This window comes from Oncorhynchus mykiss, chromosome 3 (assembly GCF_057628025.1).
Source record: "Oncorhynchus mykiss isolate SJ-2025 chromosome 3, ASM5762802v1, whole genome shotgun sequence".
Classification (NCBI taxonomy): domain Eukaryota; kingdom Metazoa; phylum Chordata; class Actinopteri; order Salmoniformes; family Salmonidae; genus Oncorhynchus; species Oncorhynchus mykiss.
The window spans coordinates 21895001-21922312 of record NC_143024.1 but is presented as its reverse complement, the minus strand read 5'-3'; the positions used below and the strand labels follow the sequence as shown (position 1 = coordinate 21922312).

Sequence of the window (27312 nt, the reverse complement as noted above, 5' to 3'; positions counted from 1 at the left end):
TTCTACTGCTCTACTATCATAACAACCAGAACTACTTCTGCTCTACTATCTTAACACCCCCTACTACTGCTCTACTATAATATCAACCAATACTACTGCTCTACTGTCATAACAACCACCACTACTTCTGCTCTACTATCTTAACAAAAACCACCAATGCTCTACTATCATAACAACCACCACCAATGCTCTACTATCATAACAAACACTACAACTACTGCTCTACTATTAACAACCACTACTACAACTGCTCTACTATCATAACAACCACTATTACTACTGCTCTACTATCGTAACAACCACTACTACTACCGCTCTACTATCATAACAACCACCACTACTACCGCTCTACTATCATAACAACCACAACTACTACTGCTCTACTATCATAACAACCACTACTACTACTGGTCTATTATCATAACAACCACTACTACTACTGCTCTATTATCATAACAACCACTACTACTACTGCTCTACTATCATAACAACCACTACTACTACTTCTCTACTATGATAACAACCACTACTACTACTTCTCTACTATCATAACAACCACTACACTACTTCTCGACTATCATAACAACCACTACACTACCATAACACCCATGATTACTGTTCTACTATCATAACAACCACTACTAGTACTTCTCTACTATCATAACAACCACAACTACTACTGCTCTACTATCATAACAACCACTACTACTACTGGTCTATTATCATAACAACCACTACTACTACTGCTCTATTATCATAACAACCACTACTATTACTGCTCTACTATCATAACAACCACTACTACTACTTCTCTACTATGATAACAACCACTACTACTACTTCTCTACTATGATAACAACCACTACTACTACTTCTCTACTATCATAAACAACCACTACTACTACTTCTCTACTATCATAACAACCACTACACTACTTCTCTACTATCATAACAACCACTACACTACCATAACACCCCTGATTACTGTTCTACTATCATAACAACCACTACTAGTACTTCTCTACTATCATAACAACCACAACTACTACTGCTCTACTATAATATCAATCAATACTACTGCTCTACTGTCATAACAACCACTACTATTACTGCTCTACTATCATAACAACCACTACTACTACTTCTCTACTATGATAACAACCACTACTACTACTTCTCTACTATGATAACAACCACTACTACTACTTCTCTACTATCATAAACAACCACTACTACTACTGCTCTACTACCATAACCACCACTACTACTACTGCTCTACTATCATAACCACAACTAATACTACTCTTTAAAAAAAAAAAAAAAATTTAACCACCATTTAACTAGGCAAGTCAGTTAAGAACAAATTCTTATTTTCAATGATGGCCTAGGAACACTGGGTTAACTGCATGTTCAGGGGCAGAACGACGGATTTGTACCTTGTCAGCTCGGGGATTTGAACTTCTCTACTATCATAACAACCACTACACTACTTCTCTACTATCATAACGACCACTACTACTGCACTACTATCATAACAACTAGCACTACTACTGCTCTACTATCATAACAACCACCACTACAACTGCTCTACTATCATAACAACCACCACTACTACTGTTCTACTACCATAACAACCACTACTACTACTGCTATACTACCATAACAACCACCACTACTACTGCTCTACTACCATACCTTGTACCTTGTCAGCTCGGGGATTTGTACTTCTCTACTATCATAACAACCACTACACTACTTCTCTACTATCATAACGACCACTACTACTGCACTACTATCATAACAACTAGCACTACTACTGCTCTACTATCATAACAACCACCACTACAACTGCTCTACTATCATAACAACCACCACTACTACTGTTCTACTACCATAACAACCACTACTACTACTGCTATACTACCATAACAACCACCACTACTACTGCTCTACTACCATAGCAACCACTACTACTACTGCTATACTACCATAACAACCACTACTACTACTGCTCTAGTATCATAACAACAACCACTGCTCTACTACCATAACAACCATTTCTATTGCTCTTCTATCATAACAACCACAATCACTTCTGCTCTACTATCTTAACACCCACTACTACTGTTCTACTATAATAACAACCACTACTACTTCTGCCCTACTATCTTAACACCCACTACTTCTGCTCTGCTATCATAACAACCACCACCAATGCTCTACTATCATAACAACCACCACTACAACTGCTCTACTATCATAACAACCACCACTACTACTGCTCTACTACCATAACAACAACTACTACTACTGCTCTACTACCATAACAACCACTACTTCTAATGCTCTACTACCATAACAACCATTTCTACTGCTCTACTATCATAACAACCAGAACTACTTCTGCTCTACTATCTTAACACCCCCTACTACTGCTCTACTATAATATCAACCAATACTACTGCTCTACTGTCATAACAACCACCACTACTTCTGCTCTACTATCTTAACAAAAACCACCAATGCTCTACTATCATAACAACCACCACCAATGCTCTACTATCATAACAAACACTACAACTACTGCTCTACTATTAACAACCACTACTACAACTGCTCTACTATCATAACAACCACTATTACTACTGCTCTACTATCGTAACAACCACTACTACTACCGCTCTACTATCATAACAACCACCACTACTACCGCTCTACTATCATAACAACCACAACTACTACTGCTCTACTATCATAACAACCACTACTACTACTGGTCTATTATCATAACAACCACTACTACTACTGCTCTATTATCATAACAACCACTACTACTACTGCTCTACTATCATAACAACCACTACTACTACTTCTCTACTATGATAACAACCACTACTACTACTTCTCTACTATCATAACAACCACTACACTACTTCTCTACTATCATAACAACCACTACACTACCATAACACCCACTATTACTGTTCTACTATCATGACAACCAGTACTACTACTTCTCTACTATCATAACAACCACTACACTACTTCTCTACTATCATAACGACCACTACTACTGCTCTACTATCATAACAACTAGCACTACTACTGCTCTACTATCATAACAACCACGACTACTACTGCTCTACTATCATAACACCCACTACTACTGCTCTACTATCTTAACAACCACCACTACAACTGCCCTACTATCTTAACACCCACTACTTCTGCTCTTCTATCATAACAACCACCACCAATGCTCTACTATCATAACAACCACTACTACAACTGCTCTACTATCATAACAACCACTACTACTGCTCTACTATCATAAACATCCACTACTACAACTACTCTACTGTCTTAACCACCACCACCATTGCTCTACTATTATAACAACCACTACTACTACTGATCTACTATCATAACAACAACTACTACTACTTCTCTACTATCATGACAACCACTACTACTACTGCTCTACTATCATAACAACCACTATTACTACTTCTCTACTATCATAACAATCACTACTTCTACTGCTCTATTATCATAACAACCACTACACTACCATAACAACCACTATTACTGCTCTACTATCTTGACAACCAGTACTACTACTGCTCTACCATCATAACAACCACTCCTACTACTGCCCTACAATGATAACAACCACTCCTACTACTGCTCTACTATCATAACAGCCACTCCTACTACTGCTCTACAATCTTAACAGCCACTACTACTTCTCTAATATCATAACAACTAGCACGACTACTGCTCTACTATCATAACAACCACGACTACTACTGCTCTACTATCATAACAACCACCACTACAACTGCTCTACTATCATAACAACCACCACTACTACTGCTCTACTACCATAACAACCACTACTACTACTGCTCTACTACCATAACAACCACTACTTCTAATGCTCTACTACCATAACAACCATTTCTACTGCTCTACTATCATAACAACCAGAACTACTTCTGCTCTACTATCTTAACACCCCCTACTGCTGCTCTACTATAATATCAACCAATACTACTGCTCTACTGTCATAACAACCACCACTACTTCTGCTCTACTATCTTAACAAAAACCACCAATGCTCTACTATCATAACAACCACCACCAATGCTCTACTATCATAACAAACACTACAACTACTGCTCTACTATTAACAACCACTACTACAACTGCTCTACTATCATAACAACCACTATTACTACTGCTCTACTATCGTAACAACCACTACTACTACCGCTCTACTATCATAACAACCACCACTACTACCGCTCTACTATCATAACAACCACAACTACTACTGCTCTACTATCATAACAACCACGACTACTACTGCTCTACTATCATAACACCCACTACTACTGCTCTACTATCTTAACAACCACCACTACAACTGCTCTACTATCATAACAACCACCACTACTACTGTTCTACTACCATAACAACCACTACTACTACTGCTATACTACCATAATAACCACTCCTACTACTGCTATACTACCATAACAACCACCACTACTACTGCTCTACTACCATAGCAACCACTACTACTACTGCTATACTACCATAACAACCACTACTACTACTGCTCTAGTATCATAACAACAACCACTGCTCTACTACCATAACAACCATTTCTATTGCTCTTCTATCATAACAACCACAATCACTTCTGCTCTACTATCTTAACACCCACTACTACTGTTCTACTATAATAACAACCACTACTACTTCTGCCCTACTATCTTAACACCCACTACTTCTGCTCTTCTATCATAACAACCACCACCAATGCTCTACTATCATAACAAACCCTACAACTACTGCTCTACTATCATAACAACCACTACTACAACTGCTCTACTATCATAACCACCACTACTACTGCTCTACTATCATAAACATCCACTACTACTACTACTCTACTGTCTTAACCACCACCACCATTGCTCTACTATCATGACAACCACTACTACTACTGCTCTACTATCATAACAACCACTATTACTACTTCTCTACTATCATAACAACCACTACTACTACTGCTCTACTATAATAACAACCACTACTACTACTTCTCTACTATCATAACAACCACTACTACTACTTCTCTACTATCATAACAACCACTACTACTACTGCTGTATTATCATAACAACCACTACTGCTACTTCTCTACTATCATAACAACCACTACTTCTACTGCTCTATTATCATAAGAACCACTACACTACCATAACAACCACTATTACTGCTCTACTATCTTGACAACCAGTACTACTACTGCTCTACCATCATGACAACCACTACTACTACTGCTCTACTATCATAACAACCACTATTACTACCGCTCTACTATCATGACAACCACCACTACTACTGCCCTACTATCATAAACAACCACTACTACTACTTCTCTACTATCATAACAACCACTACTACTACTGCTCTACTATAATAACAACCACTACTACTACTTCTCTACTATCATAACAACCACTCCTACTACTGCTCTACAATCTTAACAGCCACTACTACTTCTCTACTATCATAACAACTAGCACTACTACTGCTCTACTATCATAACAACCACGACTACTACTGCTCTACTATCATAACACCCACTACTACTGCTCTACGATCATAACAACCACCACTACAACTGCTCTACTATCATAACAACCACCACTACTACCGCTCTACTACCATAACAACCACTACTACTACTGCTCTACTACCATAACAACCACTACTTCTACTGCTCTACTACCATAACAACCATTTCTACTGCTCTACTATCATAACAACCAGAACTACTTCTGCTCTACTATCTTAACACCCCCTACTACTGCTCTACTATAATATCAACCAATACTACTGCTCTACTGTCATAACAACCACCACTACTTCTGCTCTACTATCTTAACAAAAACCACCAATGCTCTACTATCATAACAACCACCACCAATGCTCTACTATCATAACAAACACCACAACTACTGCTCTACTATTAACAACCACTACTACAACTGCTCTACTATCATAACAACCACTATTACTACTGCTCTACTCTCGTAACAACCACTACTACTACCACTCTACTATCATAACAACCACCACTACTACTGCTCTACTATCATAACAACCACAACTACTACTGCTCTACTATCATAACAACCACTACTACTACTGGTCTATTATCATAACAACCACTACTACTACTGCTCTATTATCATAACAACCACTACTACTACTGCTCTACTATCATAACAACCACTACTACTACTTCTCTACTATGATAACAACCACTACTACTACTTCTCTACTATCTAAACAACCATTACTACTACTGCTCTATTATCATAACAACCACTACTACTACTGCTCTACTATTATAACATCCACCAGTTCTGCTACAGCAGTTACTATTACCACTACTACTACTACTTATACTGCTAATTCTACTTGGTCCATGGTCCTTTCTTTGGTCATAGTACAGGCGGATGTGGTCCTGGAGTCTGCGCATGACTCACCCATCAGTCAGTTTGACAACAAAGGAGACTGGGCCACTCTGACTCAGAATGATACCTGGCAACCAATGTTCGCTGCTTGTGAAGTTGCTAATGTTGTGGATGTAGACAGTGTCACTGGGTTTTAACTGTCTCTCCCTCAGGTGGTGGTCATGTCTCTCTTTTTGTTTATCCTGCTTCCGTCCACTCGTGATGTCCGGACACAGTAGACCCAGATGAGCTTTTGGCTTTCTGCCCATCAACATCTCAGCTGCAGCCTGTCCTGTTGTTGTTTGTGGAGTGATGCGGTACTGGAACAAGAACTGAGAGAGCTTAGTTGTGATGGTTCCCCCAGTCATATTTGTGAGCCCCTCTTCCAGTGTGTAACATTCGTCGTTGGGAGAAAGAGAGGAGGACCAATGCGCAGCGTGGTACGTTTTCATAGCTTTTAATAACGTACTAGAACACTGAACAAAACAATAAATAACAAACGAACGGTCCCGTAAGGTGAAAGACAGGAAATAAGCACCCACAACTCAAAAGGGAAACCAAGCTACCTTAGTATGGTTCTCAATCATGGACAACGATTGACAGCTGCCTCTAATTGAGAACCATACCAGGCCAAACACAGAAATCCCAAATCATAGAAAAAAGAACATAGACAACCCACCCAACTCACTCTCTGACCACACTAAAACAAAGACATAGGTGCGGACTCCGTCCGCAAAACCTGAACCTATAGGGGAGGGTCTGGGTGGGTGTCTGCCCGCGGTGGCGGCTCTGGTGCGGGACGTGGACCCCACTCCACCATAGTCTTTCTGCGCCTCTTTAACCGCCTCCGTGGCCTCTTTAGAGCGGCGACCCTCGCCGCCGACCTCGGACTGGGGATCCTAGCCACGGGTCCCGAATAGACGGGAGATTCCGGCAGCACCGGACGGATGGGAGATTCCGGCAGCACCGGACAGGCGAGAGACTCCAGCAGCTCCGGAGTGAAGGGCGATTCCGGCAGTGCCGGAGTAACGGACGGACGGCTCTGGCAGCTCCTGACTGACCGGCGGCTCTGGCAGCTCCTGACTGACCGGCGGCTCTGACAGCTCCTGACTGACCGGCGGCTCTGGCAGCTCAGGACAGACGGGAGACTCTGACAGCGCTGGGCAGGAGGAAGACTCCTGAGACGGAGGAGACGGAGGAGACGGAGAGACAGCCTGGTGCGGGGGGCTGCCACCGGAGGGCTGGTGCGTGGAGGTGTCACCGGATAGACCGGACGGTGAAGGCGCACTGGAGGTCTCGAGTACCGAGTCTGCCCAACCTGGTAGCGAGAGACGGCTGAGCGCGTCTGCGTTTGCATTGTCCTTCCCCGCTCTGTACACTATAGTGTACTGGTAAGCTGACAGTGTGAGGGCACAGCGCTGTATCCTGCTGAAGCCATGGGAGGAATGTATTTTGATTCACTGAAAAGGCTCATCCGTGGTTGGTGTTCAGTGCATATGGTGAAATGACGATCATAGATGGTACTGATGAAAGCGTTTCACAGCAAAAACTATGGCCGTCCTTGTCTAACTGTGAATAACCCTTCTCAGCACTCGTTAGCTTGCATGATGCGAATCCAATGGGTTTCTCTGACCCGTCCTCCATCTGATGACAGAGTACTGCCCCGACGCCATAGGGCGAGGCGTCACATGGTCAAAATGAACCAGCAGTTGTGCTGATTTTAGTAGTGCTTTCACTTCCTGGAAAGCTTCCTCTTGCGTAGCTCCCCTCTTCCATTTACAGTCTTTGTGGAGCAGCTGATAAAGTGGAGCCAACACTGTTGACAGCTCGGAGAGGAACTTACCATAGTAGTTGACCATGTCCAGGAACGACCTGAGCTTGGACATATTCTTGGGATTTGGAGCATCCTTGATTCCCCTGACTTTGTCATCCACAGCACACAGACCCTGAGATGTGATCTTGTGACCTAGGTATGTCACACTCTGTGCTTGGAATGTGCACTTGCTACGCTTCAGGCGCAGCAAGTGCATCCTGTAACCAGGATGTCGTCCAGGTACACTGCTACATGAGGGATCCCCTCATGATCCCCTCATTGTCCTCTGGAAAATGGCTGGACTGGACGCCACTCGAAAACCAAGCAGTTGTACCTGAACATGTTGACTTTGACATACTCTTTTGAGTCCTCGTCCAGGAGGAGCTGTTGGTAGGCGTGACTCATGTCAAGCTTTGAGAACATTTTGCCTCCAGCAAGTGTCGCGAACAGGTCCTAAGCATCCAGCTTGGAGGCCCTGTTGATGGTGAGTTTGGAGTCTCCACATATACGCACCGTGCCAACACCCTCAGAAAGGGAATGATTGGAGCTGCCCAGCGGGAGAACTGAATGGGAGTAATGATGTTATGTTTCCTGCAGCCGCTCCAACTCATCCTCGACTCTCTTTTTCATGGCGTAAGGCACTGTCCTGGATTTGAAAAAGCGAGCCTCGGCCTGAGGATCCAAGAACATCTTAACTGCAGTGCCCTCTTTGAAAATCTCAAGGTACTTTTGAATGACATCCTCAGTCACTTTTGTGTGTTTAATCTCACCCCAGTTCAGTTGTATTTTGGTGAGCCAGTCACGCCCTGGTAAACTAGTCCCATTCCATTTCACCACCAGGAGCCGTGCTCTCACCTCCTGGCTGTTGTATGCAATGTCCACCTCCAGAGCCCCAGTAATGGTATGGTCTCCCCGGTGTACGTACACAGTCTGATCCCTGCCGGTGTGAGGGCTGAAGCCGGTGTGAGGGCTGAAGCCGGTGTGAGGGCTGAAGCCGGTGTGAGGGCTGAAGCTGGTGTGAGGGTAGAAGCCTGTTTTGAGCCCCACATTTGTTTGTAGGTCTCCTCACTGATAACAGAGGCAGAGGCCCCGTGTCAACCTCAATCCTCATTTGCTTTCCATCTACCTCCACTGTAGAATAGATAGGCTCTGCGTGCGGCTCACTCACAGTAAACATGTTGTAGGAACAATACTCCTCCTCTATGCTATCTAGGTGGTGTGCTGCTGACTGCAGCTTCCTTGCTGTGAACTTGCCCTGCCCAGTCTGCCCACCCTCACCTAGGACCCCTGCATTTTTTAACTAAATGTCCCTTTTTGTTGGAACTGTGACAGACAGTATCCTTGAACTTACAGTTGTTTGCATAATGTGTTCCCCCAAATCTGACACATTCCACTGCTTTTCCCCTTCCCCTTAGCCCCAAACTCACAATGTTCAGAGAGCACACGTAATTCAGCAACAAAGTTAGCAACAGACTGACTGACCTGTTTTCCCAAAAATGGCAGTTCAATTTGAACATCGGAAAAATCACTGAAGGCTTTGAGTTGTGGTGAGTCTGAACAAGAGCAACTAGATCCACAAAAGGAATTTCTCTTGGTCTCTGTGGTGTAGCCAAATTCCTCATTAGCTTGTAGGTTTAAGCCCCACACACACTCAAGAGAATAGAGCCCTGTTTAGCCTCATCTGTAATTTCCCTAGAAAAAGTGTCCCAACCTTTCCACGTATTCTGTCCTCGTTCTCTTCCACAAACTCAGTGATAGTCCCAAAAATTGCCATTATAACGGCAACTTGTCCTTGATCCTTGTTAGCGATTTCCATTTCCTGCTGATTGTCACCGTTGACGTTGCTCTCCAGCAGAGGCTGCTCTCATGCATTAAGCTAGCTAACTACCTCCACTGTTTCCTAGCACATGGTCCTGTACATGCTAATCAACTTTTATCCTTGTCGCCAAAAATATGTGGTAACTTGACAAGGAATGCCCACAAGCAATTCAATATTACTTTCCTTTACTTTCAACCTAAGAAATAAAAGGTGTATAACCATGTACAAACAGTACAAATACAGAGAAGTGATACAGCGCACTCAACCTGTGGTAGAGTCACATTGAACAGGTACAACTCTGGGTGATCATCAGAGGGGAAAAGTCACGGTCAAGGCTAATGCCAATAATAACCATGAACACATGAATAGTAATCATACTAAACTGCAGGTACGTACAATATTCAATGTAATTATTTATATAGTGTCAACATTATAACACTACTGATACTACTACTACTGTCCAGGGTTATAGTGCCAAGTTTATTTTAATTGCATCACTTCGGGATATGAATTGAAATTCAAGCCATGGGGTTGAAAAGTCCTCATAGTATTTATTGTCTGACTAAATTGAAATGGCAATGACCCAAACCCTGCTATACTACTGACCTCTCTACTACCTCCTATGCTGTTGTTGCTTAAATCATGCCGGCCCAGTCAGCCGTGTGATTTGACTAATGGGACTTCTGTTGAACATCATTAGCCGTTTAGCCAGACTCCACAGCTACAGTAACAGATGGACCAGGGCATATTGGAACGCAACAACAGACTGAGGTACCTGTATAAAGCTGCCTTCTCAAAGAGGAGATGAGAATCTTTAGAAAAAAACACTCCAGTGCACTTTCTGTGCCTTTTTTCCACTTGACTTTGAGTGTCTCTTCAGTCTTGACCTTCACCAATGACAAATTGATATGGATAACTGCCATATTGAAACACACTTACACAGAATAGGAAAAGCATACACACATACACACACACTCACAAGAGCTCTGTCTCATCCCTGGGGCTTTCTCTCCACTTGACTGTGCTTTTCTCTCTCTCTCTCTCTCTCTCTCTCGCTCTCTCTCTCTCTCTCTCTCTCTCTCTCTCTCTCGCTCTCCCCCTCTCTCTCTCTCTTTCTCTCTCTCTCTCTCTGTCTCTCTCTCTCTCTCCCTCTGGCAGGTGTGTCAAATCCACACAACACCTCTGACCTACTTGGCAGGTGAGGTCAGGTAAAGCTGGCGTTGCCACCACACAGCTGGCATGTTCCAGCAAGGCGATTTTAGGGAAAACATGGGCAGTAGAGGGTAGGGCCAATTCTGTCAAACAGCCACCCATGACATCCTGCCAGACATGTCCACAGACGTGTGAGTACATGGTAGCTGCCTGGGCGACAAAGTATATATAATCCCATGTTTCTATCAAGCCCTAGACAAAACAACCAACTGCTTCTCAAATCATATACAAACTACTGCTTGTATCAAACCCTATGCAAACTACTTTAGATCTCAAAAGGAGAAAGGAAACCTTTGTGCACTGCAGAGGTGCTGGTTGTGGAGAGATCAATAAGATCTCAGAGTCACACATTGTGCAACCATTATCCAGAGAAAATGGTGATAGATGCTATAGATCTCACATGAGGCAGTGTGTAACGACACAACTATTACAGTTCATCAAATCATCGGTCAGTGTCTCTTATGACAAGATATAACAACATGACATAATATAAACTGACATAAGAGGAATAACGGAATAATGGAATAGAAGAGGATGTCAGAATGGATGTTGAGAAGCGGCCCTTAAGGAAATGTGAATGTGAGAAACATCTCCTATCCTCTAGGAATGAATCCTTTTCTTTAGTAATCCCCACATACAGTATAATACCTTCCTATTACCAGATCCATCCTCACTTAACAGCTGCTGTTACTAGAGCCCTCCACCATACTGCACCATTGTTCAGCCTGGGGTACACAGACGTAAGAGCAAGGGCGTGCTAAACGCAACAAATAACATAAATAAAAGCAACAACAAATACAACCTGTGAGTGCACATCTGAACGCTCCGTTTCCCATGCATAGAGTGTTTCCCACGTGGTCCGGGTGTTTAACTCTTACCCAGGATCTTGTTTCATTGACTTTATCAGTGTGTAGGCAGCTAAAGGGCTTTGTCCGCCACGCCACGAGCAAAGACGATTAAACAACGAGTCAAGCCAAACAAGGAGCATCCTATTGAGACAATACAGTGTGTGTGTGTGTGTGTGTGTGGGTGTGTGTGTGTGTGTGTGTGTGTGTGTGTGTGGGTGTGTGTGTGTGTGTGTGTGTGTGTGTGTGTGTGTGTGTGTGTGTAGACTGTAAAAATGACAATTAAGCATTAGTGTTTTGACAGCCTCTGCTAAAAACAGCCTTTCTCACTATTACAGGCTAAATCTCTTTCTCTCTAATCCCCGACTTGGAAATGGACAATGGACAAACATAGTGCTATAATAACACCCTATCAGAATTCAATTATTGAATTATCTGGCTCACTGTCATCTCTATTTCTACTGAAATGTCTATATGTGTCTCTACTATTCCTTGAGTTTTAGTCAGTCTGTCTGTTTCATCCATTATTTCTTGTAGTCCATTTCTGTCCTTCTCTCCCTCTGCCTCTTTGTGCCTCTCCGTCTCTCTCTCTGGTCCTCAGCTTATCTGTAATGACTATAAAACTGTCACAAGTTGTGATGATCCCTAAAAACAACACTGACGCACACAAACTAAATATTTCCTTTCATCAGATGGAAGACAGAGAGAAAAGGGAGAGAGGAGGAAGAGAGGAAGGTATATAAAAAGAGATTCTCAAGAATAGTAAAGTGCTGCTACTAATGCCTGAAAGCCATAGTACAGCATCCCTCATTCCTCAGGCCTTATACCCTGTTCAACATCCCTCATTCCTCAGGTCTTATCCCCTGTTCAACATCCCTCATTCCTCAGGTCTTATCCCCTGTTCAACATCCCTCATTCCTCAGGTCTTATCCCCTGTTCAACATCCCTCATTCCTCAGGCCTTATCCCCTGTTTAACATCCCTCATTCCTCAGGTCTTATCCCCTGTTCAACATCCCTCATTCCTCAGGCCTTATCCCCTGTTCAACATCCCTCATTCCTCAGGCCTTATCCCCTGTTCAACATCCCTCATTCATCAGGCCTTATCCCCTGTTCAACATCCCTCATTCATCAGGCCTTATCCCCTGTTCAACATCCCTCATTACTCAGGTCTTATCCCCTGTTCAACATCCCTCATTCCTCAGGCCTTATCCCCTGTTCAACATCCCTCGTTCATCAGGCCTTATCCCCTGTTCAACATCCCTCATTCCTCAGGCCTTATCCCCTGTTCAACATCCCTCATTCATCAGGCCTTATCCCCTGTTCAACATCCCTCATTCCTAAGGGGTTATCCCCTGTTCAACATCACTCATTCCTCAGGCCTTATCCCCTGTTCAACATCCCTCATTCATCAGGCCTTATCCCCTGTTCAACATCACTCATTCCTCAGGCCTTATCCCCTGTTCAACATCCCTCATTCATCAGGCCTTATCCCCTGTTCAACATCCCTCATTCATCAGGCCTTATCCCCTGTTCAACATCCCTCATTCAACAGGCCTTATCCACTGTTCAACATCCCTCGTTCATCAGGCCTTATCCCCTGTTCAACATCACTCATTCCTCAGGCCTTATCCCCTGTTCAACATCCCTCATTCATCAGGCCTTATCCCCTGTTCAACATCACTCATTCCTCAGGCCTTATCCCCTGTTCAACATCCCTCATTCATCAGGCCTTATCCCCTGTTCAACATCCCTCATTCATCAGGCCTTATCCCCTGTTCAACATCCCTCATTCAACAGGCCTTATCCACTGTTCAACATCCCTCATTCATCAGGCCTTATCCCCTGTTCAACATCCCTCATTCATCAGGCCTTATCCCCTCTTCAACATCCCTCATTCATCAGGCCTTATACCCTGTTCAACATCCCTCATTCATCAGGCCTTATCCCCTGTTCAACATCCCTCATTCATCAGGCCTCATCCCCTGTTCAACATCCCTCATTAATCAGGCCTTATCCCCTGTTCAACATCCCTCATTCCTCAGGTCTTATCCCCTGTTCAACATCCCTCATTCATCAGGCCTCATCCCCTGTTCAACATCCCTCATTCATCAGGCCTCATCCCCTGTTCAACATCCCTCATTCCTCAGGCTTTATCCCCTGTTCAAGATCCCTTTTTCCGCAGGCCTCATTCCCTGTTCAACATCCCTCATTCCTCAGGCCTTATCCTCTGTTCAACATCCCTCATTCATCAGGCCTCATCCTCTGTTCAAGATCCCTCATTCCTCAGGCCTCATTCCCTGTTCAAGATCCCTCATTCCTCATTCCTCAGGCCTAATTCCCTGTTCAATATCCCTCATTCCTCAGGCCTCATTCCCTGTTCAAGATCCCTCATTCCTCAGGCCTCATTCCCTGTTCAAGATCCCTCATTCCTCCGGCCTCATCCCCTGTTCAAGATCCCTCATTCCTCAGGCCTCATTCCCTGTTCAAGATCCCTCATTCCTCAGGCCTCATTCCCTGTTCAAGATCCCTCATTCCTCAGGCCTCATTCCCTGTTCAAGATCCCTCATTCCTCAGGCCTCATCCCCTGTTCAACATCCCTCATTCATCAGGCCTCATCCCCTGTTCAACATCCCTCATTCATCAGGCCTTATCCCCTGTTCAACATCCCTCATTCATCAGACCTTATCCCCTGTTCAACATCCCTCATTCATCAGGCCTTATCCCCTGTTCAACATCCCTCATTCATCAGGCCTTATCCCCTGTTCAACATCCCTCATTCATCAGGCCTTATCCCCTGTTCAACATCCCTCATTCCTCAGGCCTTATCCCCTGTTCAACATCCCTCGTTCATCAGGCCTTATCCCCTGTTCAACATCCCTCATTCCTCAGGCCTTATCCCCTGTTCAACATCCCTCATTCATCAGGCCTTATCCCCTGTTCAACATCCCTCATTCCTCAGGGCTTATCCCCTGTTCAACATCACTCATTCCTCAGGCCTTATCCCCTGTTCAACATCCTTCATTCATCAGGCCTTATCCCCTGTTCAACATCACTCATTCCTCAGGCCTTATCCCCTGTTCAACATCCCTCATTCATCAGGCCTTATCCCCTGTTCAACATCCCTCATTCATCAGGCCTTATCCCCTGTTCAACATCCCTCATTCAACAGGCCTTATCCACTGTTCAACATCCCTCATTCATCAGGCCTTATCCCCTGTTCAACATCCCTCATTCATCAGGCCTTATCCCCTCTTCAACATCCCTCATTCATCAGGCCTTATACCCTGTTCAACATCCCTCATTCATCAGGCCTTATCCCCTGTTCAACATCCCTCATTCATCAGGCCTCATCCCCTGTTCAACATCCCTCATTCATCAGGCCTTATCCCCTGTTCAACATCCCTCATTCCTCAGGTCTTATCCCCTGTTCAACATCCCTCATTCATCAGGCCTCATCCCCTGTTCAACATCCCTCATTCATCAGGCCTCATCCCCTGTTCAACATCCCTCATTCCTCAGGCTTTATCCCCTGTTCAAGATCCCTTTTTCCGCAGGCCTCATTCCCTGTTCAAGATCCCTCATTCCTCAGGCCTCATTCCCTGTTCAAGATCCCTCATTCCTCATTCCTCAGGCCTAATTCCCTGTTCAATATCCCTCATTCCTCAGGCCTCATTCCCTGTTCAAGATCCCTCATTCCTCAGGCCTCATTCCCTGTTCAAGATCCCTCATTCCTCCGGCCTCATCCCCTGTTCAAGATCCCTCATTCCTCAGGCCTCATTCCCTGTTCAAGATCCCTCATTCCTCAGGCCTCATTCCCTGTTCAAGATCCCTCATTCCTCAGGCCTCATTCCCTGTTCAAGATCCCTCATTCCTCAGGCCTCATCCCCTGTTCAACATCCCTCATTCATCAGGCCTCATCCCCTGTTCAACATCCCTCATTCATCATGCCTTATCCCCTGTTCAACATTCCTCATTCCTCATCCGCTGTTCAACATCCCTCATTCATCAGGCCTTATCCCCTGTTCAACATCCCTCATTCATCAGACCTTATCCCCTGTTCAACATCCCTCATTCATCAGGCCTTATCCCCTGTTCAACATCCCTCATTCATCAGGCCTTATACCCTGTTCAACATCCCTCATTCATCAGGCCTTATCCCCTGTTCAACATCCCTCATTCCTCAGGCCTTATCCCCTGTTCAACATCCCTCGTTCATCAGGCCTTATCCCCTGTTCAACATCCCTCATTCCTCAGGCCTTATCCCCTGTTCAACATCCCTCATTCCTCAGGTCTTATCCCCTGTTCAACATCCCTCATTCCTCAGGTCTTATCCCCTGTTCAACATCCCTCATTCCTCAGGTCTTATCCCCTGTTCAACATCCCTCATTCCTCAGGCCTTATCCCCTGTTTAACATCCCTCATTCCTCAGGTCTTATCCCCTGTTCAACATCCCTCATTCCTCAGGCCTTATCCCCTGTTCAACATCCCTCATTCCTCAGGCCTTATCCCCTGTTCAACATCCCTCATTCATCAGGCCTTATCCCCTGTTCAACATCCCTCATTCCTCAGGGCTTATCCCCTGTTCAACATCACTCATTCCTCAGGCCTTATCCCCTGTTCAACATCCTTCATTCATCAGGCCTTATCCCCTGTTCAACATCACTCATTCCTCAGGCCTTATCCCCTGTTCAACATCCCTCATTCATCAGGCCTTATCCCATGTTCAACATCCCTCATTCATCAGGCCTTATCCCCTGTTCAACATCCCTCATTCAACAGGCCTTATCCACTGTTCAACATCCCTCATTCATCAGGCCTTATCCCCTGTTCAACATCCCTCATTCATCAGGCCTTATCCCCTCTTCAACATCCCTCATTCATCAGGCCTTATACCCTGTTCAACATCCCTCATTCATCAGGCCTTATCCCCTGTTCAACATCCCTCATTCATCAGGCCTCATCCCCTGTTCAACATCCCTCATTCATCAGGCCTTATCCCCTGTTCAACATCCCTCATTCCTCAGGTCTTATCCCCTGTTCAACATCCCTCATTCATCAGGCCTCATCCCCTGTTCAACATCCCTCATTCATCAGGCCTCATCCCCTGTTCAACATCCCTCATTCCTCAGGCTTTATCCCCTGTTCAAGATCCCTTTTTCCGCAGGCCTCATTCCCTGTTCAACATCCCTCATTCCTCAGGCCTTATCCTCTGTTCAACATCCCTCATTCATCAGGCCTCATCCTCTGTTCAAGATCCCTCATTCCTCAGGCCTCATTCCCTGTTCAAGATCCCTCATTCCTCATTCCTCAGGCCTAATTCCCTGTTCAATATCCCTCATTCCTCAGGCCTCATTCCCTGTTCAAGATCCCTCATTCCTCAGGCCTCATTCCCTGTTCAAGATCCCTCATTCCTCCGGCCTCATCCCCTGTTCAAGATCCCTCATTCCTCAGGCCTCATTCCCTGTTCAAGATCCCTCATTCCTCAGGCCTCATTCCCTGTTCAAGATCCCTCATTCCTCAGGCCTCATTCCCTGTTCAAGATCCCTCATTCCTCAGGCCTCATCCCCTGTTCAACATCCCTCATTCATCAGGCCTCATCCCCTGTTCAACATCCCTCATTCATCAGGCCTTATCCCCTGTTCAACATTCCTCATTCCTCATCCGCTGTTCAACATCCCTCATTCATCAGGCCTTATCCCCTGTTCAACATCCCTCATTCATCAGACCTTATCCCCTGTTCAACATCCCTCATTCATCAGGCCTTATCCCCTGTTCAACATCCCTCATTCATCAGGCCTTATCCCCTGTTCAACATCCCTCATTCATCAGGCCTCATCCTCTGTTCAAGATCCCTCATTCCTCAGGCCTTATCCTCTGTTCAACATCCCTCATTCATCAGGCCTCATCCTCTGTTCAAGATCCCTTTTTCCGCAGGCCTCATTCCCTGTTCAACATCCCTCATTCCTCAGGCCTTATCCTCTGTTCAACATCCCTCATTCATCAGGCCTCATCCTCTGTTCAAGATCCCTCATTCCTCAGGCCTCATTCCCTGTTCAAGATCCCTCATTCCTCATTCCTCAGGCCTAATTCCCTGTTCAATATCCCTCATTCCTCAGGCCTCATTCCCTGTTCAAGATCCCTCATTCCTCAGGCCTCATTCCCTGTTCAAGATCCCTCATTCCTCCGGCCTCATCCCCTGTTCAAGATCCCTCATTCCTCAGGCCTCATTCCCTGTTCAAGATCCCTCATTCCTCAGGCCTCATTCCCTGTTCAAGATCCCTCATTCCTCAGGCCTCATTCCCTGTTCAAGATCCCTCATTCCTCAGGCCTCATTCCCTGTTCAAGATCCCTCATTCCTCATTCCTCAGGCCTCATCCCCTGCTCAAGATCCCTAATTCCTCAGGCCTCATTCCCTGTTCAAGATCCCTCATTCCTCATTCCTCAGGCCTCATTCCCTGTTCAAGATCCCTCATTTCTCATTCCTCAGGCCTCATTCCCTGTTCAAGACCCCTCATTCCTCAGGCCTCAATCCCTGTCCAAGATCCCTCATTCCTCAGGCCTCATGCCCTGTTCAGGGTCCCTCACTCCTATGATCCCCAGTTCATCTCAGCATAGCATTTGCCCCCGTTCCCATCATGACCCAACAAGTCATCACCATCTCAGTACCCCACCATATTCCCTCAGCCAGTCCCAATTCATTCCCTCCCCCTTTCCCTTGGCCCTAACCCTCCAGTATTTGCAGATCTGTAAGGTGGAAGCAATATGGTGGAAGCTCTAACACAGAACTGCTGATACCTATCCAGACCTTACAGATCTGCAAACATCAAATGGTTAGGACCAAGGGGTAGGTGTAGGGAGCGTCTTGCCTTACCCTTTGACCTCAATCTTCCCCTTTCTCCTCCCCTCTCCTTTTTACCCCACCACACCTTAGACCTTCCCCAAGTCTCCCCTCACTCTCTACATCCTTCCCCTTCCTCCTCCCCTGTCCTCACCGTCTCCCTTCCTCCTCCCGTCCTCCCTTATCCTCCCCATCTCACACCCTCCTTCCTCCTCCCCTCCTCCCCTGTCCTCACCGTCTCTCTTCCTCCTCCCGTCCTCCCTTATCCTCCCCATCTCACGCCCACCTTCCTCCTCCCCTCCTTCCCTGTCCTCACCGTCTCCCTTCCTCCTCCCGTCCTCCCTTATCCTCCCCATCTCACACCCTCCTTCCTCCTCTCCTCCTTCCCTGTCCTCACCGTCTCCCTCCCTCCTTCCTCCTCTCATCCTACCTTGTCCTCGCCGTTTCCCTCCTTCCTCCTCCCTCCCTTGTCCTCGACGTTTCCCTCCCTCCTTTCTCCTCCCATCCTCCCTTTTCCTCACCATCTCCCTCCCTCTTTCCTCCTCCCCTCCTCCCCTGTCCTCACCGTCTCCCACCAGCTGCAGCAGGGCCAGGTCGAGGGGGCGTTTCCAGCGGGAGTTCTTGTGCAGGGCGATACCGTAGCCTGTGGTGGCAAATACCTTCCCAGAGCCTATGGTCATCACCTTTGACAAGCAAACATCAATCAATCAATCAAGCAAGCAACTACTCACTCAATCACTCACTCACCCAACCAATCAACCAAGCAATACATCACATTTTGTATTGCTATTTTCACAAATGCAATTTTCACAAAGTGACAGCAATCCGCTATCTAGCTGACAATAAAACACAATAAAGGAGTAAATAGATAGAATACATAAAGTCAAACTTGTCTGGTCATCACCTTACAACCCTCGTCTTTCCTGGCCATGTAGTTCAACACAGCTGCATCGTAGATAAAGGCATCCAACTTCCTGTAGAGAGAGCGGGGGAGTTAAAGAGTTTATAGAACAGGGGGATGGAGTAGAGAAAGAGAAAGGCAAGAGTTGAGAGAGTGAGAGAGATCTGAAGTTAGAACGAGAGAGAGGGAGAAGAGAGAAAGGGAGAGAGTGCTAAAGAGAGTGAAAAGTAAAGAAAGTGAAAGAGAAAGGGGATGGAAGGTGGAGAGAGAAGGATTTATACAGTACTGTGAGAAAAGAGATGGGAGGAGAGAGAGAGAAGGATTTATACAGAACTGTGAGGAAAGAGATGGGAGGAGAGAGAGAGAAGGATTTATACAGAACTGTGAGGAAAGAGATGGAAGGTGGAGAGAGAAGGATTTATACAGAACTGTGAGGAAAGAGATGGGAGGAGAGAGAGAGAAGGATTTATACAGAACTGTGAGGAAAGAGATGGAAGGTGGAGAGAGAAGGATTTATACAGTACTGTGAGAAAAGAGATGGGAGGAGAGAGAGAAGGATTTATACAGAACTGTGAGGAAAGAGATGGAAGGTGGAGAGAGAGAGAAGGATTTATACAGAACTGTGAGGAAAGAGATGGGAGGAGAGAGAGAGAAGGATTTATACAGTACTGTGAGAAAAGAGATGGGAGGAGAGAGAGAGAATAATTTAGACAGTACTGTGAGGAAAGAGATGGAATGTGGAGAGAGAAGGATTTATACAATACTGTGAGGAAAGAGATGGAAGGTGGGGAGAGAAGGATTTATACAGTACTGTGAGGAAAGAGATGGAAGGTGGAGAGAGAAGGATTTATACAATACTGTGAGGAAAGAGATGGAAGGTGGAGAGAGAAGGATTTATACAGTACTGTGAGGAAAGAGATGGAAGGTGGAGAGAGAGAGAGAAGGATTTATACAGTACTGTGAGGAAAGAGATGGAAGGTGGAGAGAGAAGGATTTATACAATACTGTGAGAAAAGAGATGGGAGGAGAGAGAGAGAAGGATTTATACAGTACTGTGAGAAAAGAGATGGGAGGAGAGAGAGAGAAGGATTTATACAGTACTGTGAGAAAAGAGATGGGAGGTGGAGAGAGAAGGATTTATACAATACTGTGAGAAAAGAGATGGGAGGTGGAGAGAGAAGGATTTATACAGTACTGTGAGGAAAGAGATGGGAGGAGAGAGAGAGAAGGATTTATACAGTACTGTGAGGAAAGAGATGGGAGGAGAGAGAGAGAAGGATTTATACAATACTGTGAGAAAAGAGATGGGAGGAGAGAGAGTGAAGGATTTATACACTACTGTGAGGAAAGAGATGGAAGGTGGAGAGAGAAGGATTTATACAGTATCTTGAACTCCAAGATCGCATAGCAGTTCAGACGTCTTTTGTCCTTGTCGTGTCCTGTATATATATATATATTTACAACTTTTTTCACATACATTTTATTTTTATTTTCCATCAACTCATCTTCAAAACACTCTCCTGCAACCCGCCTCACCAATTTATATTTATAAAAAAGTATTATTTACCTAGATCTGTAATCCTCCAAGAAGCTAGCCAGAAACTCCAAGAAGCTAGCCAGAAACTAGCCAGAAGCTAGCCAGGAGCTAGCCCAGAAGCTAATCCAGAAGCTAATCAGAAGCTAGTTAGCTTCTTTACTGGCAAATCGTTAGTATTCAGCTAACCACAGTTTGTGGTCATCAGCTATCCTTTAGCTCGAAAATCTATCGAAAATCTATCGCCAGTTTTGTACGGCGCAGCGCGGCTCGGAACGGAACATACCGGACCAATTTTTCTCTCCATGTCCCTGGATTTCAACTGCTCTCTGGACATTCATACCCGGATCTCACAGCTAGCTAGCTGCTATCCGTGTGACAATCGGCTTTCGTCGATTCCGGAGCAAACATCAATTATTCCGGTGCTAGTCAGCTCCGTCAATCACTCCTGAGTTCCATCATTCACTCCTGGGCTGCAGTCACCTATCCGGACCCGTTTTACTGCCTACGCGGAGCCCCACCGGGCCTTCACAACTGGACTGCCGATGTTATCTACCTGAAGGAGATCCGGCTGGCTCCTCCGTTGCGACGTTACCTGAACGCCCATCTGCGGCCCGCTAACCGTTAGCTGTCTTACCAGCTGCTATCTGAATAGACAATCGGACAATTTATTTATTTTTATTATTATTATGTTTTCTTCTCGGGCCTCTATAACTATATATATTGTTCTTATTTTTGTTGTTGTTGTGTGATTTGGATTAATCCCCTCTACCACACGGAACCCCACTAATCTACTGACCGAACGCAAGAGGTGGCTAACAACATACCTCCATCCTATGCTAGCTTGCTACCGATGGCCTGGCTAGCTGTCTAAATCGCCGTGACCCTCAACCAACCTCTCCACTCACTGGACCCTTTTGATCACTCGACTAAGCATGCCTCTCCTTAATGTCTTGTCCATTGCTGTTCTGGTTAGTGTTTATTGGCTTATTTCACTGTAGAGCCTCTAGTCCTGTTCACTATACCTTATCCAACCTATTAGTTCCACCACCCACACATGCAATGACATCTCCTGGTTTCAATGATGTTTCTAGAGACAATATCTCTCTCGTCATCACTCAATACCTAGGTTTACCTCCACTGTATTCACATCCTACCTTACCTTTGTCTGTACATTATACCTTGATGCTATTTTATCGCCCCCAGAAACCTCCTTTTACTCTCTGTTCCAGACGTTCTAGACGACCAATTCTTATTGCTTTTAGCCGCACCCTTATTCTACTCCTCCTATGTTCCTCTGGCGATGTAGAGGTGAATCCAGGCCCTGCAGTGCCTAGCTCCACTCCTATTCCCCAGGCGCTCTCTTTTGACGACTTCTGTAACCGTAATAGCCTTGGTTTCATGCATGTTAACATTAGAAGCCTCCTCCCTAAGTTTGTTCTATTCACTGCTTTAGCACACTCTGCCAACCCGGATGTTCTAGCTGTGTCTGAATCCTGGCTTAGGAAGACCACCAAAAATTCAGACATTTTAATTCCAAACTACAACATTTTCAGACAAGATAGAACTGCCAAAGGGGGCGGTGTTGCAATCTACTGCAAAGAGCCTGCAGAGTTCTGTCCTACTATCCAGGTCTGTACCCAAACAATTTGAACTTCTACTTTTAAAAATCCACCTCTCTAAAAACAAGTCTCTCACCGTTGCCGCCTGCTATAGACCACCCTCTGCCCCCAGCTGTGCTCTGGACACCATATGTGAACTGATTGCCCCCCATCTATCTTCAGAGCTCGTGCTGCTAGGCGACCTAAACTGGAACATGCTTAACACCCCAGCCATCCTACAATCTAAACTTGATGCCCTCAATCTCACACAAATTATCAATGAACCTACCAGGTACCTCCCCAAAGCCTTAAACACGGGCACCCTCATAGATATCATCCTAACCAACTTCCCCTCTAAATACACCTCTGCTGTCTTCAACCAAGATCTCAGCGATCACTGCCTCATTGCCTGCATCCGTAATGGGTCAGCGGTCAAACGACCTTCTCTCATCACTGTAAAACGCTCCCTGAAACACTTCATCGAGCAGGCCTTTCTAATCGACCTGGCCGGGGTATCCTGGAAGGATATTGACCTCATCCCGTCAGTAGAGGATGCCTGGATATTTTTTTAAAATGCCTTCCTAACCATCTTAAATAAACATGCCCCATTCAAGAAATTTAGAACCAGGAACAGATATAGCCCTTGGTTCTCCCCAGACCTGACTGCCCTTAACCAACACAAAAACATCCTATGGCGTTCTGCATTAGCATCGAACAGCCCCCGTGATATGCAGCTGTTCAGGGAAGCTAGAAACCATTATACACAGGCAGTTAGAAAAGCCAAGGCTAGCTTTTTCAAGCAGAAATTTGCTTCTTGCAACACTAACTCAAAAAAGTTCTGGGACACTGTAAAGTCCATGGAGAATAAGAACACCTCCTCCCAGCTGCCCACTGCACTGAAGATAGGAAACACTGTCACCACTGATAAATCCACCATAATTGAAAATTTCAATAAGCATTTTTCTACTGCTGGCCATGCTTTCCACCTGGCTACTCCTACCCCTGTAAACAGCACTGCACCCCCAACAGCAACTCGCCCAAGCCTTCCCCATTTCTCCTTCTCCCAAATCCATTCAGCTGATGTTCTGAAAGAGCTGCAAAATCTGGACCCCTACAAATCAGCAGGGCTAGACAATCTGGACCCTTTCTTTCCAAAATTATCTGCCGAAATTGTTGCCACCCCTATTACTAGCCTGTTCAACCTCTCTTTCGTGTCATCTGAGATTCCCAAAGATTGGAAAGCAGCTGCGGTCATCCCCCTCTTCAAAGGGGGGGGACACTCTTGACCCAAACTGCTACAGACCTATATCTATCCTACCATGCCTTTCTAAGGTCTTCGAAAGCCAAGTCAACAAACAGATTACCGACCATTTCGAATCTCACCATACCTTCTCTGCTATGCAATCTGGTTTCAGAGCTGGTCATGGGTGCACCTCAGCCACGCTCAAGGTCCTAAACGATATCTTAACCGCCATCGATAAGAAACATTACTGTGCAGCCGTATTCATTGATCTGGCCAAGGCTTTCGACTCTGTCAATCACCACATCCTCATCGGCAGACTCAACAGCCTTGGTTTCTCAAATGATTGCCTCGCCTGGTTCACCAACTACTTCTCTGATAGAGTTCAGTGTGTCAAATCGGAGGGTCTGTTGTCCGGACCTCTGGCAGTCTCTATGGGGGTGCCACAGGGTTCAATTCTTGGACCGACTCTCTTCTCTGTATACATCAATGAGGTCGCTCTTGCTGCTGGTGAGTCTCTGATCCACCTCTACGCAGACGACACCATTCTGTATACTTCCGGCGCTTCTTTGGACACTGTGTTAACAACCCTCCAGGCAAGCTTCAATGCCATACAACTCTCCTTCCGTGGCCTCCAATTGCTCTTAAATACAAGTAAAACTAAATGCATGCTCTTCAACCGATCGCTACCTGCACCTACCCGCCTGTCCAACATCACTACTCTGGACGGCTCTGACTTAGAATACGTGGACAACTACAAATACTTAGGTGTCTGGTTAGACTGTAAACTCTCCTTCCAGACCCATATCAAACATCTCCAATCCAAAGTTAAATCTAGAATTGGCTTCCTATTTCGCAACAAAGCATCCTTCACTCATGCTGCCAAACATACCCTTGTAAAACTGACCATCCTACCAATCCTCGACTTTGGCGATGTCATTTACAAAATAGCCTCCAATACCCTACTCAACAAATTGGATGCAGTCTATCACAGTGCAATCCGTTTTGTCACCAAAGCCCCATATACTACCCACCATTGCGACCTGTACGCTCTCGTTGGCTGGCCCTCGCTTCATACTCGTCGCAAAACCCACTGGCTCCATGTCATCTACAAGACCCTGCTAGGTAAAGTCCCCCCTTATCTCAGCTCGCTGGTCACCATAGCATCTCCCACCTGTAGCACACGCTCCAGCAGGTATATCTCTCTAGTCACCCCCAAAACCAATTCTTTCTTTGGCCGCCTCTCTTTCCAGTTCTCTGCTGCCAATGACTGGAACGAACTACAAAAATCTCTGAAACTGGAAACACTTATCTCCCTCACTAGCTTTAAGCACCAACTGTCAGAGCAGCTCACAGATTACTGCACCTGTACATAGCGAAGGATTTATACAGTACTGTGAGGAAAGAGATGGGAGGAGAGAGAGAGTGAGAAGGATTTATACAGTACTGTGAGAAAAGAGATGGGAGGAGAGAGAGAGAAGGATTTATACAGTACTGTGAGAAAAGAGATGGGAGGTGGAGAGAGAAGGATTTATACACTACTGTGAGGAAAGAGATGGAAGGTGGAGAGAGAAGGATTTATACAGTACTGTGAGGAAAGAGATGGGAGGAGAGAGAGAGTGAGAAGGATTTATACAGTACTGTGAGAAAAGAGATGGGAGGAGAGAGAGAGAAGGATTTATACAGTACTGTGAGAAAAGAGATGGGAGGAGAGAGAGAGTGAGAAGGATTTATACAGTACTGTGAGAAAAGAGATGGGAGGTGGAGAGAGAAGGATTTATACAGTACTGTGATGAAAGAGATGGGAGGAGAGAGAGAGAGAGAGAGAGAAGGATTTATACAGTACTGTGAGGAAAGAGATGGGAGGAGAGAGAGAGTGAGAAGGATTTATACAGTACTGTGAGGAAAGAGATGGGAGGAGAGAGAGAGTGAGAAGGATTTATACAGTACTGTGAGAAAAGAGATGGAAGGTGGAGAGAGAAGGATTTATACACTACTGTGAGAAAAGAGATGGGAGGTGGAGAGAGAAGGATTTATACACTACTGTGAGAAAAGAGATGGGAGGTGGAGAGAGAAGGATTTATACAGTACTGTGAGAAAAGAGATGGGAGGTGGAGAGAGAATGATTTATACAGTACTGTGATGAAAGAGATGGGAGGAGAGAGAGAGAGAGAGAGAAGGATTTATACAGTACTGTGAGGAAAGAGATGGGAGGAGAGAGAGAGTGAGAAGGATTTATACAGTACTGTGAGGAAAGAGATGGGAGGAGAGAGAGAGTGAGAAGGATTTATACAGTACTGTGAGAAAAGAGATGGAAGGTGGAGAGAGAAGGATTTATACACTACTGTGAGGAAAGAGATGGGAGGAGAGAGAGAGAAGGATTTATACAGTACTGTGAGAAAAGAGATGGGAGGTGGAGAGAGAAGGATTTATACAGTACTGTGATGAAAGAGATGGGAGGAGAGAGAGAGAGAGAGAGAAGGATTTATACAGTACTGTGAGGAAAGAGATGGGAGGAGAGAGAGAGTGAGAAGGATTTATACAGTACTGTGAGAAAAGAGATGGGAGGAGAGAGAGAGAAGGATTTATACAGTACTGTGAGAAAAGAGATGGGAGGTGGAGAGAGAAGGATTTATACAGTACTGTGAGGAAAGAGATGGGAGGAGAGAGAGAGAAGGATTTATACAATACTGTGAGAAAAGAGATGGGAGGAGAGAGAGAAGGATTTATACAGTACTGTGAGAAAAGAGATGGGAGGAGAGAGAGAGAAGGATTTATACAATACTGTGAGAAAAGAGATGGGAGGAGAGAGAGAAGGATTTATACAGTACTGTGAGAAAAGAGATGGGAGGTGGAGAGAGAAGGATTTATACAGTACTACGAGAAAAGAGATGGGTGGAGAGAGAGAGAGAGAGGGAAAGAATATTTACACACTTCAGGGGCAAAAGACACATAGGGGAGAGAGATAGAGA

General features: G+C 45.2%; 1 protein-coding gene across 1 annotated transcript in view; it reads right to left on the bottom strand.

Annotated features, from left to right (window-relative positions):
- grin2db (glutamate ionotropic receptor NMDA type subunit 2D b) overlaps positions 1-27312 on the bottom strand; it is a 121088-nt gene that overhangs the window by 26049 nt on the left and 67727 nt on the right. Inside the window, exons 12-13 of the mRNA XM_090224934.1 lie at positions 19969-20038; positions 19630-19747 (exon numbers count right to left, since the gene is read on the bottom strand). Of these exons, the coding sequence (XP_090081060.1) occupies positions 19630-19747; positions 19969-20038 (188 nt within the window). The remainder of the gene's footprint in view (positions 1-19629; positions 19748-19968; positions 20039-27312) is intronic.